Source organism: Candoia aspera, chromosome 1 (assembly GCF_035149785.1).
Source record: "Candoia aspera isolate rCanAsp1 chromosome 1, rCanAsp1.hap2, whole genome shotgun sequence".
NCBI lineage: Eukaryota > Metazoa > Chordata > Lepidosauria > Squamata > Boidae > Candoia > Candoia aspera.
The window spans coordinates 155,391,475-155,411,306 of record NC_086153.1 but is presented as its reverse complement, the minus strand read 5'-3'; the positions used below and the strand labels follow the sequence as shown (position 1 = coordinate 155,411,306).

Genomic DNA, 19,832 nt, shown 5'->3' with positions numbered 1-19,832 from the left:
CTTTTCCATCAACCATATTTAGGCTGTCTTAAAATACACATTTGAGGAGGAAGATGCGAAATGTCTGGTTGGAAGGAAAGAATCCATTTGCTTATAGAAATGTTATTTTGGGCCACAGTTCAGTTCATTTGTACCATTTCTGTCCTTCTGTGTAATGCTTCCTAAAATTAGCAGGGTGTTTCTTTGAAACCATATTGAAAAAGTCATGTAGAAGAAATCTATTCAAATCTTCTTGGAGATTATAGAGAGACTTAAGTGAGCACTTGAGAGAAGAATTTGTGGTATAATTTCATTGTGGGTTCATATATGGGTGGTAGGAATGCAAGTACTTATTATTGTGGGGTACACACTCTTTCTCTTTCTCAGATGCTGTACATGGTTGCCAGAAGGAGAATCATTCACTGTGATGGAGCTAACTCAGTTTCATCTCTGCTTTAATACTTTCTTTGAGCTTCATCCTAACTGTATTAACTCAGTAGTAACTTCACTAATTCCATTGGTGATTATTTCTAAATATGAATTATTTAGAACTTACACTTTGTGCTTCAGCTGTAGACTTCTTGTTTAGTTGAAGATGAGATAGATTTCTAAAATCCATTTTAAGGGTATCATGTTCACTTCTTTTATTCTTGTTTGGGTTCTTATAGTTGGTTTTCCGAAGTATGCATTCTCTAGAGTTTTATGTTTTAAGATAATATCGAGTCTAATTTTGGGGTGTTTAGCTAGTAACACTGGTAGTGTTCCAAGTGTTACTGCCAATTTTAAACCTATTCCTTATACTTGGAGTTCATGCCATGAATCCTGAATCTTTCCCTAGGTTTGGCTTGTTTTTTGGTGTCAAATGTATATATTTTTCCATTCTTCAAAACAATTTTAATATTAAACTCTGTTAAAAAATAAAATTCAAATGAAGGACAACTTTGTATGCCATTGTGTTTGCGGTGGAGAGCTGTGTATCCCTACAAAGATCTTATATCCTCAACATTACTTACTTGAGATGATTAGTCATAATAATTGAATAGTTGCCCAAATATTTGAGAGCATGGGCATTTCCATGAAAAGAAGAACTACGATGTGAGTGCCAAAGCTAGATGTGGGCAAAATTCCCACACCCACGAAGGGCCTTACTACCCAGGGTTCAGTAATGTTTTATCATCAACATTTAGCTGATTAGAATTGTCAGTTTCCAGAGTGAAGTTGTATAATCTGATATTAATCACCTCTTAGGGAGGAAAAAAAGTACTGAAATTCCCACTTCATTTGCCTTGATGCTGATCTTTGGTCAGTGCTGTGAAAATGTTAAGAAAGGCAAGTTGCAAGCTTTGAGCTCCCTGACAACAGCTGCACAGGCACTTCAAGGCTCCTGATTTCTTGGTTTATGAAGATTTTTGTTTCAATATTCCTTTAATTTTTTAATAAAAATAAATTAATATTTTCCATTATCAGTAATGGAAACATTTTTCTCTTAAGCATGCTAACTACATGCAATTGCTTCTATTAGTATTTTTAAAAACATACATTCTATATATCCAGAAATCCTGGATGTAATAATCTGTAACTGTCTAAAATGAAGGACCCTTGAGCACTATTATGGAAAAGATAAAGGAACTGTATAAAAAAAAGGGGGGGGGTTAACTGTGATACAGATAAGAATAGAAAGAAGAAGGAATAGTTTGATAGATTGTAACTCTGGTACTTATTTTTGCATATTTTGAAACTACCATGGTTTTCGGAGAGCAGACTCACTGAACAAGCAAACAGGGATAATAGACAGGGTAGAAGGATGTCATTACTACTAGTACTATTACACATTTTCTTTTTCTCCTACTCTGTAGGCTTTTTAAAAATCTTTAAGTCCATTATAGTCTCTACTCAGAGTCAGCTTCTGGGAGCTCAAAACCAGAGCAAGTAAATAAGAAAGGTTTGCATGGAAGTTTGGGTAGGGAAGTTGATAGGGAAGGTTCCAAGCACCATAGACAGTGAGGGAAGCTTTACTGTGATGTGTCAAATAAGTGCAGTGTTTATCTTTCTGCCTGAAGAGGACCCAAATTACAAGTGTAAGCTTTTTTTCCCCTTATTTGGAGGAGAAGATGAAAGGACTTGAGGAGAACATTGCTATACTAAAAAGCATTTGGGAAGATGAGAGGTTGCTGGATAGGACTGCTGAAGTTCTCCAGGAGGGGCAGAAAAGAGAAGAGAATTCCAGGGGGGTGGGGAAATTGGCAGAGGTAAACATGTGGAATAATATGATCTAAAAAGGCAAGAAAATCAGAAAACCACCTGCTGCCAGGAACTGGTACCAGATTCTCCCTTTAGAGGATGATCAACAGCTAGATGAGCAAACTATGGCCCAGAATACTGTAAAAGACATTGGACTGTTACAATTTGAAGAAATACAAGATCCAATCCCTGCTAAGGGGAACTGAGGTAGAAGTATGCAGACCTGATATGCAGGAGCTATGTTATCTTCCAGGTCCCCATATACAGGATGTGATGGAAAGTTACAAAGGCTGTTCAACCAACTGACAACTATCCTTTCCACTTGATTAATATTGGGATGAATGACATGGCCAGAACAGATTTTGAAAGAATCTCTGCCGACTGTGAGGCTTTGAGCAGGAAAGTGAAGGAACTGGAAGCACAGGTAGATTTTTAAACTAATCCTTACAGTTGATGGTCATGGGGCAAGAAGAGAAAGCAGGATCCCTGGAATCTGCAACTGGCTATGCAGATATGTCACCAAAATGGTTTGGTCTAGGCTTCTTTCACGAAGGACTTCTGAGAAGAAATAGGACATGTCTTCAAACAGATTATCAAACAGCATGTTTGTGAGCATTTTGATAAGCATGCTACAATTAACAGGAGCCAGCATGGCTTCATCACAAACAAATTGTGTCAGACTCTTGTGAAATAAGGAATTGATCTTGATACACACACACCCCACTTCTCCAGTAGATTTGTGGGCAGTACTGGTCAAACAGCAATTGTGGGGCCACTCCCAGCTGAGGTAAGCCTTGATCCAATTGCTCAGCTAGTTGTATCAGGGCATTATGTAGATCTGGTATTTGTATATCCAACTGCTGTAATAATGCCTCAGCAACTTGTTCTGCAGATAGCAGAGAGTCTTGAGGTTATGTTGCCTTATTCAAGTTCTAAAAGCAAGGTCTGATGCCTTTGTGATGAGAGAGTAATGTGGTCCTTCCAGGTAGACCAGTCAAGGAACAGGCATGGTAGGGATTCCAGGAATGTTCTTTTTTCTAGTAGGATAGAATAACAGAATCTCAGAAGCCTGTTATTTTCTTTCTCATACTTTCTTCTTTCTCAGATCTGACCAATCTTTTCTTAACAGCTTGCTCCTTCTTTCATATTCCCAGGGTCAGATCTACATTCCTTCATACCTACTAAATTTATCTCCCTCTTTGATAAAATTACTACCATAAATATATTATGGAATTCCATAGATGGCCTGGACCTGGGCCTGGACCTCAACAAAGCTTTTGATAGAGTGCCTCATAATGTTCTTAAAATTGTAAAATATGGACTAGGTTATACCACTGTTGGATGAACTCACAGTTGGCTGAATGATCATACCAGAAGAGTGCTCATTAAGGACTCCAACTTGGGTTATCTCCTGGGCCCTGGGTCATTCCACATTTTTATTAATGCCTTAGATGAGGAAGTTAAGGGGACACTTAAAAAGTCTGCAGATGATACAAAGCTGGGAAGGGTGGCTAATCCTTCAGATTAAATAGAGATTTTAAAAGATCTAGAGAGATTTGAGCAGTGGGCTGAGATGAATAGAATTAAATTTAACAGGGAGTAACGGAAAATTCTGTATCTGGGCAATAATGTAAGACACAAGTATAGTATGGGGGAAACCCAGTTTGACAGTACATGTGAAAGGGATCTCAGTGTCCTTGTTAACAAGTTAAACATGACCCAGCAGTATGATGCAGCTGTCAAAAAGGCAAATGCTATTTTGGGATATATAAACAGAAACATAGGGTCCAAATCATGCAAAATATTTTTTCTACCCATCTCTCCCTGGTTAGACTCCATTTGCAGTACAGCATCCTGTTCTGAGTACCACAGTTCAAAAAGGACTATGATAAAGGGCAGAGGAGCAAGTTTGTGGAGGAGGATTACTAAGATGTCAAAGAGTTTGGAAACCAAACCCTATGAGGAAGGTTAAAGGATCTGGTTATACTTAGCCTAGAGAAAAGATGACTGAAATATAATAGCAGATTTCAAATATCTGAAGGACTGAAGGATTGTCACACAGGAGTGGACAAATTTCTCTGTTGCCTTACAGGGCAGGACCAGAAGAAGTTGGTTAAAAATACAGGGAAGGAGGTTCAGATTAGATATCAGAAGGAACTTCCTGACCATATAAACGGTCAGCTATTGCAGCAATTTTCCACATGATGTGCTAAGTTCTCCTTCACTAGAGATCTTCAGATAGAAACTGGATGGTGATCTGTAAGACATGCTCCAATGCATGTGTGTCCACCCTTTTGGCTTCCCTGGGCCACACTGAGTGAAGAGGAATTGTCTTGGGCCACACATAAAATATATAATATGGTTAATGTATGTAAGTAGTAAAACTTCATTTATTTTTTATATTTTTTATTATATTTAAAAAGAGGGCAACATAAAACTAGTGGGATATTTGTCCTTGTTTTTATGAAACTAATGCGTCAATGTCTGGTTTGATGAAAGTAATTGCAATTCTCAGTTCTCACGGTGCTCGTCAGAAATTTTAATTCTAATTTTACTCTTCGTGTGCGTCATCCTTGAAAATAGTTGCTCGCAAATGTATGTGCTGCCAAAAAGTGATGTCATGAATAAGGCATGATTGTGAAGTGAGGGATATTTTTCTCTGGGAAGATAGGTCTTATAAAAGTCCAGTAGAGAGACATGATCAAATTTTTCTTTGAGTTGGATGTCATTGCAACTCTATGCATTCCATTTGAAAATTTGGAGGTAATGTAGTTACGTCGACTGAAAATGGAGTCGAAAATATACCAAAATATTGATGATTTTTCCGGAAATCTTGAAAGCTGTTCTCAAATTCCTGTATCAAACCGAAAAGCAAGGCTGCCTATTTCTCGCTGTTCACAGGACTGTGTTTAGCCAACATATTAAAATGTATAAAATTATTTTCCATAACTTGAGCTTGCCATACTTTAAGTTTCATTTCAAACACTGTGATGGTTTGAAACATTGCAGTGATAAGTTGGTTTTCACCTTGAAGACGCATGTTTGACTCATTTAAATGAGCGATCGAATCCACCAAAAATGCTAAATCTGTGAGCCATTTTTCATCTTCAAGTTCTGGCACAGATTTTCTTTTTGATTCCATAAACAACTTGATTTCATTTTGCAAATAAAATCTTTTCCGCATTTTACCCCAACTTAGTGACCATACTTCAGAAAAGTAAATGATGTCCCCATAATCAGCATCCGTACTTGTAAGGAACTGCTGGAATTGGCGATGATTCAGCCCTTATGAAATTCACTGCTTTGATGACAATTTGCATGACATCATCCATTTTTGAAGCTTTCACGCATAAAGTTTCTCGGTGTAGAACTCATTAAACGTGAGTTGCTGGTGGCGCTTAACATCGTCTCCTATCAAGTTTGTAAGTCCCTCACTTTTACCAGCCATCGCCGGGGCGCCATCAGTGGATATACCAGACATGTTGACAATGGTTAAAGAAAATCCCTTTAATGTCATTTTTACTGCTTCATACAAATCAAGAGATTTAGTTGTGTCTTTTAATGGCACCAAAGAAGCCATTTTTTCAGTGACATTGTATTTGTTATCAATACCTCTAATAAAAATGGCAAGTGGAGCTGTATCTGTAGCATCAGTACTTTCATCCATCACCAAAGCATAAAATTTGAAATTAGCAGCTTTACTCTTCAAACCTCTTTTGATAGATTTTGCTCTTTCTTCATTTCACCTGGCTATAGTCTGGTGAAACAAACTGATTTTAGAAATACTGCTTTTTTTATCAGGGCGAATTATATCTGCCATGCTTTCAATACATTGCTTAATAAACTCACCATCAGTAAATGGTTTTGGTTTTTTTGCAATCAGATTTGCTGCCGAATAACTAGGTTTTATAATAGAGTCCTTTTGAGTTATGACTTTTTTTTTAAAAAAAAATTGAGACAGACTTTTTTTTTTTCACTTCCGGTATTTTGTCTTTATGACAAATTCTTTGATAGGCTTTGAATTTGGCCACATGTTTTTCTGTATATTGCCTTTTCAAACTGTAGTCTTTGAAAACTGACACATTTCCCCTACAGATTAAGCATAGTGCCTTAGTATTTGTCTTGACAAAAAAGTGCTCATCGTCCATTTTTCGTTGAATACTCTTCCTTCATCTGCAATTTTCCTTTTTTTATTTTCTTTTTTGGGTTCTGTTTTCTGTTGAAATAATGTTGAAGCCATGCTGGAATAAATTTATTTAGGAATAAATATATATATTTTTAAGAAATAACACAAGCAGCCCATAAATTGTTAGGTAGTCAAATAAACAAAGCAGGGTTTAATAATCAAATAAGAAAACTTACATGTCTACTTAATGATAATAAGAATAAATGCCTGTCATCACAGAACACGTGTGGGTAGGTTGAAATATTATATATAAGGCCAAGTCGCCACAAACTGACGTGTGTAGTGGGCAGTGGCGGCGTTAGCACTGCACTGCCCCCTCCCCTACACAGCGTTCCGTTGTTTCTACCTATGCAGTCCGTGCTCGAGCACCGTGTGATCGAGTCACAAAAAATATCGCAAAATAATATTAAAAGTGTACGATCTTTTGGGGCTGCATTACTAGCTGTTCAGGGCCCCATGCAGCCCATGGGCCATGGGTTGGACACACCTGCTCTAATGGATCATACACTGAGCAGGGTATTAGCCTAGATGGCTTGTAAAGTCTCTTCCTAATTTAGGATTTTTTGAAAAAGGAAATGTTTCAATGACAATAATGCACAGATCATTAAGTTTGGAGGTTTTATACCAGCTATTGGTTTTATGCACACTCTGTATTATTAACTGGTAGTTCATTATGGAAGGGGGTTTGTATTATCCAAACATGTCCTTGCTTATATTGGGAAATTCTAATGGCTGAGCAAATTATCACTGGCATGAATATCAGAATTATATTTTTTATGATGGTAGCTTATATTGTTTCAGATACACATTTTAAAACACAGTGTTTTGCTCAGTGTTCTTTGAATGCCTTAAGAGTGAGATGTTCTAAAGTACTGTTATTTGCTGGTATTTATGGGTAATATCCCAATATGACTACATTTTAAACAGCTAACCACCAAAAAGTCTTTGTTTTTCTATCAGTTTTCAGGTAACACTGTGCCTCATCTCTCAGCAATGCACTGGCATGGCCTGAGGATATGTTTTGAACTTGTGCTATATTCAGCCAAAACACAATGTCTGTCATGAAGTAGTAAACACTACTCTGTGTGGTTTACATTTCTGCCATATGGCAGCAGAACTGCCAAGTTGCACTGTATTGTGTAATTTTTTGTGAGTGCAGTGCTTGCTTTTATCAAGCTTGCATTTTTTCAGCTTATTATTTCAGCTTGGAAAAATAGATATGCATAACATCTCCAGTAGAAGGTTATCTGGAAGGCCCATAAAGTTCCCCAAACCTCAAACATGGATTTATGATTCTATAACAATATTGCTTGAAAAAGCAAAATCTTATCCTAATGACAAATACTGTATATATAAAATGTATTGTATTGTGTCTGTGTGTTCAGCTTTTTTCAATCAACTATAATACTACATACAGTAACTTATTTAACAATCACTGTTCAGTTCTGAAATCTTAGATTCTGTATTAATGAATGAGAAGTATAGTTCAGAGCCTTAGATGTATCCTATGTACAGATGTATGTATATTTCTTATTTATTTGCCAACTTTCTGTTTGAACTGAATACTTAAAAAGGATTACAAATTTATTGTAAACCGCCCAGAGTCCCCCTGCCCCTTTGGGGGGAGATGAGCGGTAATAGAAATTTGGAAAATAAATAAATATATTTAGAATTACAAAAAGCACAAGAAACAGTTTATAAGAAATGAACTAAAAGGCAGATAACAAAATATTAACCTTTAAAGACCTGGTGAAAAATTTTTACAGACTTCCTAAAAGCAGAGAAAGTGAGTGCCCCACATAGTTCCAGAGAGAATGCATTCCACAGCCAGTGGGACAAAAGGGGAAGGGGACCCCCTGTTTTTTATGCCCAGTAGATGGTTTCTGATAGCAGGGGCAACTTCAGAAGGGCTTCCTGGAGATCTTAATGTCTGGACAGATTTTTAACATGAAAGATGGTATCATCCCTTCAAGGTAGATCAAACTGGAAAACCAATGCTATGGAGGTCAATACTACTTTTATTGTAAAGCTATAGTAACAAATACTTGCAAGTCTGAATGCGCTTCCCCCCCCTTCTTTTATCTTCATGTGAACTAGGGAGGGGCTTGTCTGAAATGTTTAATCATGCCACATTCTTGCCCCAGACTCAGGCTCCTTTATCTGGCCATTGCCTTGGTATTGGCTCTTCCTCCTGTCCCTCAAGGCCATTCCTCTGCCCTCAGATAATCATTTAGGGCGTTAAAGTTTAACATTTTAAATTGCACTTGAAAGCAACTTGCAACTGGTGCTGATGTTTCAGTGTAGCTATTATGTAGCCCTGAAACCTTAACAGTCTCATTCCTACATTTTTCACCGATTGTTCTGGATACTTTTCAGGAGTAGCACATATAGAATGTATTGCAGCATTCAAGATGGAAAGCCATGTGGTCATAGGTAACTGCTATGCAATCAGACCAGCCCAGGAATGGTTATAGCTTGTATGCCAGATGCAGTTATACTCCCTGACATAATTCCTTACCTATCTATCAAGTTATGGCTGAGGATCAAATTGCACTTCTTGGATGTGGTCTTCTTTTTGCAGGGGAAATGCAGTCCTATCCAGAACAAGCTGAACTCTGATCCCTTAATCTAGTTCCTATTGACCAAAGGAATCTCCATTTTGTCTGGGATTAAATTTCAGTTTATTTTCCCTCATCTAGTCCACCACTGAATTTAGGCAATGTTGAAATATATTCAACATTTCTTTGGAATTAGATGGCACTGACTTCAAAACTTCAAACAAGAGACAAGTTGGAATCCTATGGGACTTTATAAACCAGTGACCTAGGTATTAAAGAATAATAACCCAGAGTCAGTTTCTTGACCCTACTTCTCATATGAGGACTGAAACCACTGGAAAACTCTCAAAGCCACACAATTCAGAAGGATGTTATGGTCAATTAATGTCAAGCCCTACAGGACTGGCAAACTCAGAAAACAAAAACCATTTGGATTTCTGGAAAGATCTTTTGTGCTAGTAGGGAAATATAACAGAATAATTCTCCTGAACAACTTATATCTAGCGTAATTAAGGTGGGGTTACTCTTAGTCTTTTGTCTTGCTTCCCCCATCCCCTGGACTCAAGAAATACTTCTGTAATGACCCTGTTCTCCCTTAACTATCTGGATGCCTCCTATGTGTTTCTGAGGTTTGTTAGGCATTTCATCACAATGATACCAGAAACTGGTGCGTGTTTAGGAGAACAGGCAGAGTTGATCTCGCCAATTCATTTTCCATTATAAGTCACCCACAAGGTGACCCCAGCCCATACTCTTCCAAATAATCAATTTCTCTTCAGATGGATCTAGAATGGTAAGGCAGCCCCATTCTCAGCCACTATTTCGAGAAATGGAATAGTGGAAAGTATTTGAAGCGTATCTAAGAATATAGGCTTATTCTTTTACTCTGGTTAAGTAGTGTCTTTTTGGTCCACCTTTACTTGTCAAGCTCTCAAATTCTCACACATTTCTTTGCAGACTCACATTTCCAGGCTTCCGCATGGAGCTGTGGCAGGACAGTCGGTAGCAATTGAAGGAGGAGTTTGTCGACTGGAAAGCCCAGCGAACTGAACCACTATGTAATGGGTCAGCACAAATGCTATTTGTATAATAAGATCCTTTGTGTTTTAAGAAAGAGTGAGATTTCTATTATTTTATATTCTTTATTGCAACCACATGCACCCTAACTTGAAACAAGTGCTGCTGTAGCTTTAGATTCTAAAACTTTGTTTGAATGTATATGAAAACACATCTCCCAGTAGAACAGAAACTCTGTTCTTGCTTGCGTAAGTTAGATATTTTAACGTTAGAAAATATTTTATGAGTTACTCAACCCATCTGTAGACAATAATGCCCTGAAATTGCCGGAAAGAAAGAGTTTTTAAAAATAGAGGGTATGCGGATCACAAACGTTATAATGAGAAGATACAGACTTTAAAGTGAGTTGAAATAAACAAGCGTCAGTATGTGCTCAGTACTATTTGATGGTCTCAGGAGGGTCCCATGGTTACTTAAGCATACCCTCTTCTCCCAAGTGTGGGATATAATAATTCCTTTTCAGCAAAGAGGGGATTGATTCCAGTGAAACAGTCCAGGACAGGGTTATAGCCAGACTTTTTATGTTCAGCTATTCAGATGTGGTACTTTTTTTGGCTTAAATATTATATAGCTTAAAGCTCTTATCTATTATGAAAGGCTCTGTAAAAATAACGTACAGTCATGAAGTCTTTACTTTGTGTATAACTGAATATTGGGATGTAAATAAGAACAACATTTATTGAAAGAGTCAATACTATTCTTTGGTTTAAATATATTTTAAGAGAATAATATAGAAATAAACTATTACTGGATAATGCAAAATGTATTAAAGTGGTGATGTAGAGGAACCTACAGTAATTCTAGCTTTCTTCTGTTCCTTAAATTCCAAAGTTAAAGTAAATGGGTATGCATGTGTGCAATTAAATTTACATGTAATGTAAGTGGTGTTACAAGTGGCCTTTTAAATGATTTATGCAGTCAGAATCTATGAATGGTACATATTTTCATATACTGTATGTTGTAAATATGATGAGATTTTTCTGACAATTATTTCAGGATCTTCAGGTTTCTTTAAATACTTACTTGGGTGTAATGGCTATACAGTAATACTTGGGTGTAATGGCTATAAGACAATCCCTTTTTAAAAAAAAATAGTGAATGGACTAGTTGTATAGTATTGGAAGATGATATAGGCATTCTTTAGAAGTACTTGCTCAATAACCTGCAAACTGTTCTTAAACATCTGCGTTCTACTTGTCTTCTCTAACTGATGTGTCATTGATCTGTTTAATATCATAAGTGGAAGAAAATACTGTTTACAACTGTTTTAAATTTCATGAAAAAGATGAACTCATGTCATTTTATTTGTTGATTTCTGAGTTTTTTAGCAATGCAGTTCAATATGATTTCTAGTCATTTAAGCGGAGGCACAGAAGGCTACAAGTTATTGCCATAATAGCTGTCTTGAGATATGTTCATAAATACAACATTTTAGCACTGGACTCATTTGAAAGTGTACATTACAGCTGTGCCACTCATCCTTTCACTCACTCATGCTTCAGAGGAAGTAGTTATTCATAGTTTGAGAAGAAGACAGTCTTTCACAACATTGATTGATCCTTTATTGTGTCTATTTTAATATTGATCATAACTATGGTAGCTAGTTTAATGCGCCCTTAGAAATATGTAGATGGAAGACAGGGAGAGAATTGTATGTTATGCTACTTGATTTACTGTGCACATAGTCTGGATTTTTCTAATAGTAGCCCTTACTTTCAGACCAATAATACGATGCATTCTATATTTGCTTGATTCTTGCATCATGACTTCATCCCTTGCACAGTGATGCATTATATGAAGACAACTCACCATAGGAAACCTGATCCAACAACAGACTCTTACTTTGATTATAATAATTCTACTCTCATAAGGGTAACTCAGCATCATAAAAATATTGAAAATGTGCATATTGCTACTAGGATGGTATTGTCATCTGTTTTGAGCACTTTGGTATGTATAGTATGTCAGTAAATTGCATTTCATGGTAGATAATCTGATCTGTTTATAGTACCATGTAAAGTATCCATGAAAAATGAATGGATGTGTAGCAAAAAAGGTCACCAAGTTTTAGGTGGTATGATCCTATCCTCTTCTACTCATTGGTAAATATTGAACTAAACATTGAACTAAAATAAATGGTTTTGAAACATTTGAAAAAATAAAAGTTAAATTATTGTAATGGTTGTAAAAGTTCAACTTCTGCTATGAAGATCCTTGCAAGTAGTAATTTTGGAACCCCCTTCAGATTGTGAAATTAGGATCCAAAGGTAAACCTAAAGAATAAGCCAAGTGTCCTGACCCACAGAGCTTCAACTGGAAAATGGTAAAATTACTGCTGGCTTCATTTTCTTAAGTAATGGGTCCAGAGATTGCCTTTTAATTTTAAGAACAAGAGAGAAATAATCAAAGATGGATGAATTCCAACAGAAGTGAGCCACACAGTCTCTAATAACATGTCATTTTGTTTACTCTAAACAAATAACTGATATAATTCAATGAGAAATTATACACGAAACAATTGAAATTCCAAAGGAATGATAATATATGAAGTTGCATGTAAATACAAATTGTTTGTAAACTGTTGATTAGGTTAATCAAACACGCAATTACATTGGTAAGGCAGTAGACAGGTTGGAGCCGTAATATTCAGTTAGTTTTTTTTTTAACAAGAATATGTAGTCTGTGCTATTTCAACTACAGTAAAAATGTATGTGAAGATAAAAAAAGGAAAATAATATGGAATTCTAAGGAAATTTTATGGAATGTATATTAAACATTTTAACAGTGTAAATGATGGATGATAGTGTTTAAAAATGTGTTTGGTATTTGTAACAATGAGTATAACTTTGGGGATGTTGATACACAGAAAAAGAAAGATGTTTTATTTTCCACATGTTTTGAAATCATTATATAACTCTTGCCAACCCATGAATCTCATTCACCAAATGCTCTTTGCTGATGATGATATCTTGTATGGTAAAGAAACAATTGCAACCCAGAAATCTAGGGAATTTTAATAGCAGAGCAGACTAACCCTGAGCATTACCTATTTATTCTCTACTATCATTATATTGCTCTGATAAATTTTTAAAACAAGAGAATTATCTCATGTTACTCTAAAGTACTGTATTGTCCTCTACATATAATTCGTAGCCTGGTATTCCATTAGTATCACAACCCTCTTCTGCAATAGAATGGCCACAGTTATCCAATCCAGCACATACCATAGTGTTTTGCTGCATAAGCCAGTGCAATTTTAAATTTTCATTGGATTATAACTTTAATTGACTTGATATATGCCATCAGAATGCAACTTGGTTAGTTGCAGTTTGATGAACTAGCATTTGCTGTGAATTCTGTCTAGCTGGAGGCTAAACTTCCATAGGGAGTTCTGGAAGTTGGAGTCACAGCACATCTGGAGGTTGGAGAAGTCCGGTATTACATTTTAATTTTCACACCATCCTTTAAATGTTTCATCTGAGAGTTTGCCTCAATGTGTCCCAGTTGTTTCAAAGATACATCATTCTCATCTGCTTGTCTAGACAAAAACGTTTTGCATTTTCTGGTGAGGAAACCAACTGTGTGCAGAAACCAATCTGCTTACTTTCTTACACCCAGCCAGAGAAGAGATCAAGGAAATTATACTGGCTCTAATGTCTGCTAGCGGAGGAAGGATTAAATATAAAACTGGCAAGGGAACACACTGAAAGATTAACATGTCAGTGTTCACAGCCCTCTAAAAAAACCAATAGCCAACCTGAGGGTGGTTCACTCTGACCGAGTGTAATGACTATGAGAAGAAAATGACCACAATGGAAGGGGAAACCAGCTGCAGTTGCTGAAAGCAGAGGGAAGAAAGCCAGTTGAAATGGAGGCTAGCCATGTACCATCTCTTGAAGAAAAGGTATTTTCTCAGGATGATAATTAACAGGAGTATTTGACAAGGCCCTGGAGAGACTGCAGAAGTATGTAATCTTGACATTCACAACTGCTAAGGGCTCTGACAGTATACAACTATCTCTGAAATGTTTTTGATATATCAATGTTAATTTTTTATGTTTTGAAATTGTGTGCTGTAGTCATAAAACAGTGTGGTTGGATACTTGTTACTTTAAAATAACACCTTGTCTTAATGCACTGTCTGAGGCATTCTCATGACAAAGATCACCAGTAAGAATGAAAATATAGAGGCTGATGTCGACTCCACAGTTGGTCCATGGACATAGCAGTGTCAAAAAGAGTAATATTCCAAGGAAGTTCATAACATGTGGAGTAGGTATTGATGATAGTATGGATGCATTGTAGGGAACCAGTTGTGTTGATTAGCACCAACGGTAAGGTAAAGGTAAAGGTTTCCCTTGACGTAAAGTCCAGTCGTGTCTGACTCTAGGGGGCGGTGCTCATCTCCGTTTCTAAGCCATTAGAGCCGGCGTCCATAGACCCGTCCGTGGTCATGACGACACGGAACGCCGTTACCTTCCCGCCGAAGTGGTACCTATTGATCTCACATTTGCATGTTTTCGAACTGCTAGGTGAGCAGGAGCTGGGACTAGCAACGGGAGCTCACCCCGTCGCGCGGATTCAAACCACCGACCTTCCGATTGGCAAGCTCAGCAGCGCAGCGGTTTAACCCGCAGCGCCACTGCGTCCCTAGCACCAACGGTAGATTGGTGTATATAAAACCTGACTGCTACTCTTTAGATGTGTTTGCTTTATAACTTCCAAAATTACCAGCCAGTGTGGCCAAACTTTTAGTCCATTAAATCTGTGAGGATAGGCAGTTGGCAAAAACTTCTTAGTTAAGGGGAAAAAATTCTTCAGACTTGAGTCCCTTCCAGTATACATTTTGTATTAATCAAAACCATATTTCCATATTTTCCTTTAGAAGCAGTTTTGCTCAGAAGTAAGGAAAAAAAAAAGACAGTAACTACATTCCAGATGATTCTACTCTGGCTAAATCCTAAAAAATAAAGATTAATGGAATTGAGTGGAGGAAACAAATCTGTTAAAACACATTTGCCTATCCTCAGTTGAACTTTCCCCTTGAGAACATGATGTTCCCTTAATGGGGATGGTTGTATAAAGCTCAAAGTCACATCTGGAGTCAGATGTATTTGAAAGACATTCTCATTATTTCTTATAAAAGCAGAGGCACCAGCTTTAATATAATAAAGTAAGCCAACTACACAATTTCAACTCCTACACAGCATCCTCTGTGTGGAGATCTTAAAAGTGGTTTACAAAGTTTAGCCAAATTGAAACGCCAGCTTTACCTAATTTTTTTCTGGAAAGCATTAGATTTGGCAAAATTCATTTTGTCTCAAACTGCATTTAACTACAACAATCTGCGTAGGATTGGAGGTCTGAGTCATGCTGATTCTGTGGGTGGATTCAGGCAGTCATTAAATTTTATGGCAAACATGTAACTGTTAATGAAGTTAAATAAAAGCAATCTAATTCTCCTGAGTCCGTACAACACAAAACACAGAGATCCTAAATACAGTTTAGTTTAGTTTTGGTGTTGATGCTGTCTAGAAATAGCAGTGTTTAGGATGCAAATTGCTCTTGGTAAGCTAAACTTTGCAGATGTGGCCTCCTTTTGCTCTATCATCAGTCTTGGCCAGCTGCAACAAGTTAAACGTAGTAGCACTCTCTCTTTGCTCCTTCTAGGACTTTGTTGAGTATGGAAAAGAAAATCCCTGCATATTTTTCATCCATTATTTAATATTTTTTAAAGATAGCATGTACTTTCTACCCGTGAGTTGGCAAACCTGCCAGTAAGCATGTGAAAAACATTCCTTCTCCAGACATGGAACACTGCAGAGAATTCCATTCTTCCTCCAGATTGCACCAATTCAGGCAGTTTTCTAGAAGTAAATCTTGGCATGGTATTATATGAACCATTGCAAGATTTATTTCTTAACCAGGAAGTAAAGGAACTTCCTTTCTAAGAAGAGTTATCTACTATCAAGAATGAGGAATTTGATCAATCCTTAAACTGAATTTTTCAAGCTCATTATACCTTGCTGCTGCATGATCACTGACATCAATATGAAATAATTGAAGGTATTATTCTAGGCTATAAATCACATTGTTTTTTGAAAAGCTTGTGTTTGTTGCCCTTCATCTTTTGTGGTCTGTTTTCATGTAAGTGCCAAATGCAACAGTCTTAAAGTTACCCAGTGAGTATCCATGGTTAAGGATGGACTTGAACCTGGTTTCCCCTGGCCTTGGTCTAGCACCTTAACCACTGTACCACACTGGTTCCCAATAAATTAAATACTAATAGATTCTTTATTTTAATTGTTTAATTTATTCAGATCAGGAGGAATGCAATGTAAGATTTAATAGTTCACACGGTAAGCCATGCTGGTAGAGTCCAATTTCATAGTTTTCTAATGGTCAATAGACACACCCCCACTTATTGCCTTCCGACTTCTGCCAAATGACCGAGGCCTAGTTCTTGACAGCTCATGTTTGCATGTCTGTGTAAGTTAAAACTTTAGGCTAATAAATATTCACATTCCACTTTTAATCCTTATTGCGTTCAGCATTTAAAAATGTTAGGGCTTACATCTCCTGAAGTTGAAGTGGGTTACCATTTTGGATTTCTGAAATTCTGTATTTGTACACAAATTATTAAGTCCCAGTTTTGGAAAATCCAAAATGATGGTTATTTTATGTTTCAACTCCATACAATGGGGTCAGTGATACAAAACAGTGGAGGGTGCAGGGAACATTCTTTCCTGGTGCAGATACCTCTTTTTGTGCCAATTCCAACTTCCTCAAAATTTCTGCTTGGAAGGAGAGAGGGGCTGTGGATGTGTCCTTGTTTGCTTAATTGTTAATTTATAGATGCGAGAGGAAGAATAGTTGGTCCATGCAGCTGAAGAAATTACATACACCCTATGTTTTTTCTGTTCAAAGTTAGCAACATTAAGCAAAGTACCAAAAAAAAAAATTAGTAAAGAAAAAAAAAGATAAAATGCAGGTGATAAGAGAAAAAGAAGCAAGAATTTAAATTTATTTTACACCAATATGATTTATTAAATTTCTTTATATCTTCTATTCTTGCAAATATCACCTCTACCGTGTCCATACACCACATTATATATTGTTTTTCTTTCTTTCTTTCTTTCTTTAGTGTACTTCCTTTGTATTTGTCACTCACTTTTATATTTGACACTCGTTCGTTTATCCATTCAGTTTTTATCTCTTCTTGTTTGACCACAGATGCTTAAGTAACCTATTCCCACTGCATTCAATTTACTTTTAGGTTTCTCCTGATATATCCAACGCTCACTTCCATATAACAAAGTGGGCAGAAACACACTAGGATCATATACTATACTACCCAATATTTGTATGTCTTGAAATGTCTCCATCATCTCTTTCCCATGTTTAGTAAGCAGTCTTCCAAGATACATAAATTCATCTACTTGTTCTAATTTTTCTCCTTTCTATGTATAACTGGGGGCATGGTGGCTCAGTGTTAAAAACACGAGGCTTGTAGACCAGAAGCTTGCAAGTTTGGCGGTTCAAGACCCGAGTGCCGTGTGACAGAGTGAGCTTCCGCACTCGCCCCAGCTCTTGCCAACCTAGCAATTTGAAAGCATGCAAATGCGAGTAGATAAATAGGTACCACTTCAGCGGGAAGGTAACAGCGTTTCCGTGATTGTCATGCTGGCCACATGACGCGGAAGTGTCCTTAGACAACGCTTGCTTTTTGGCTATGGAAATGGAGATGAGCACCACCCCCTAGTGTGTCATTAGACACGACTAAATGGGAATCGTTACCTATGTATAACTTGCAATTGTTCACTCCGTTTTCTGTGTCACACATAACTTGAATCAGATACAGGTATCTTCATTTTCAAAGTCCTCACTGCATGATACAATCCACTGCAAATCATACAGGTTCTTCACCAACAAAACAGCATTGATTGCATATTAAGGTACACTCACATTTATGCCCTTCACCAACAAGCTCTAACATCACCATTTACACATTTATATGTAAGTACCTCACACAACCAAGGAGACATCATACATTGTTCTACTCCTTTAATGTTAACATTTACTAAGCATTCCATTAATCTTCAGGCATACTTTACTTCATTGTATACCATTCATCAGGTTCAACAACCAATCTTTAGCTTCAAATTTGCTCAGAGCATTCTAGAATTCATATCTGCTTTATCATATGCTTTCTCTAAAGCAAACATGCAGTAAACTTTCTCATATTAATACATTTTCTCAGGGACCTCAGGGAGGGCAAAAGCTTCATGTTTCATGCTTGGCAGAAAGCAGTAAGGCACATCCTGAGTTTTATTCATTGTCACTTTTCATACTCTTTCCATCAGACTTCTGCAAAGGCAAGCTTAACAAATTAATCCCCCCTGTAGTTGTGTGTTCACTCTTGCTATTTCCCCCTCTGTATAAAGAAACAGTTACAGCATTTCTCCAGTCATCAGGCACAGTGAAGTCTTCACAAACATGTTAAGTTGCAAAGCCACTCCATAAGCAAACCATAATCAAATTTTAACATTTCTCCAATTGTACCATCTATATCTTCAGCCTTACAGTTTTTCAGCTTTCTCCCAGCATTTATATTGTGTTTTTCGTCAATTTCTTCCTTGGATGCTAATATTTATAGCATTTGTTTCAGCTCCACTCTTGGACATATCACTATTCTTCCCACCATATCATTAGAATACTATCTCCAGCATTCCCTCTGTTAGGTTTCATCCCAAATCACTACAGGTAATCCTCAAGTTACGACCACTCATTCAACAATTGCTGAAAGTTACAATCGTGCTTAACGAGTGGTACTTACCACTGGTCCTCGAAATTCTGGCCATCACAGCACCCTGTGGTCACGTGATTGCAATTTGGGTTCTTGGCAACTGGCTCGCACTTACAACAGTTGCAGCATCCCACAGTGACCTGATCGCCATTTGCAACCTCCCCTGCCAGCTTCCCACAAGCAAAGTCAATGGGGAAGCCAGCAGGGAAGGTTTTAAGTTGCTCCCACCATCTTTTCTCCCAAGGAGCCCCACTACAGAGTACGAGATCCCAGGAATCTCATACTCTGCAGTACCCCCTTGCCCACCCACACTCTAGCACGTGGCCCCCTGCAGCACCCACCACCCACCCTTCATAGCACATGCCTGTCCACAGCATCCCCCCAACCAACCACAGCCCTTGGTGTGTGTCTGCCCACAGCAATCCCCGCCCGCCTGCGGCCCTCACTAGCTGGCTTGTGCTCCCTAGCACCTGCCCGCAGCCCCTGCCAGTCTGTGCATGCTTCCTAGCACTCACCCATTCTCTCAGCCCTAGGGTAAACCACTTGAGGAAAACCTTGCCAAGAAAATGGATGGACGGACGGATGGGCTATTAGTATTTTTATGGATGGTTAGTTTTAATTTACTGGGGATTTTTAAAGTACACTTTTTATTTACTGTTTTTCTTGTCGCATACCATCGCCAAGTGTTTTACTTCAGCAATATACAAGTTAAAGTTCATTTCTATTATTTCATTAATTCTGCTGGTGGCTCCTTTTTAAGATCTTTTCACACACTTCCAAAACAATATTTTAATTTTTGTTAAAACCATTCTCCATTTTCTTTGCTTCTTTTAACCTTCACTGTTCGTTTTTTTTCCCCACCACATTCTTTGCAACTATCTTTTTTCTCTGAATGCCAGTTACACTGCAGCTTTTTCTTGTCCTAATTTTTTTCACCAATTATATCCTTACATCCTTTTTGCACTTACTCTGGTGCCTCTTCACT

At 37.5% G+C, this 19,832-nt stretch overlaps 1 protein-coding gene across 3 annotated transcripts in view; it reads left to right on the top strand.

The window, feature by feature from the left end:
* TASP1 (taspase 1) overlaps positions 1-10,833 on the top strand; it is a 62,892-nt gene extending 52,059 nt beyond the window's left edge. For all 3 annotated transcript variants that reach the window (XM_063316331.1, XM_063316338.1, XM_063316324.1), the window contains exon 14: positions 9,922-10,833. In XM_063316331.1, coding sequence (XP_063172401.1) covers positions 9,922-10,014 — 93 coding nt within the window. In that variant the 3' untranslated portion in view covers positions 10,015-10,833. The remainder of the gene's footprint in view (positions 1-9,921) is intronic.
* The last annotated feature ends 8,999 nt before the right edge of the window (positions 10,834-19,832 follow it).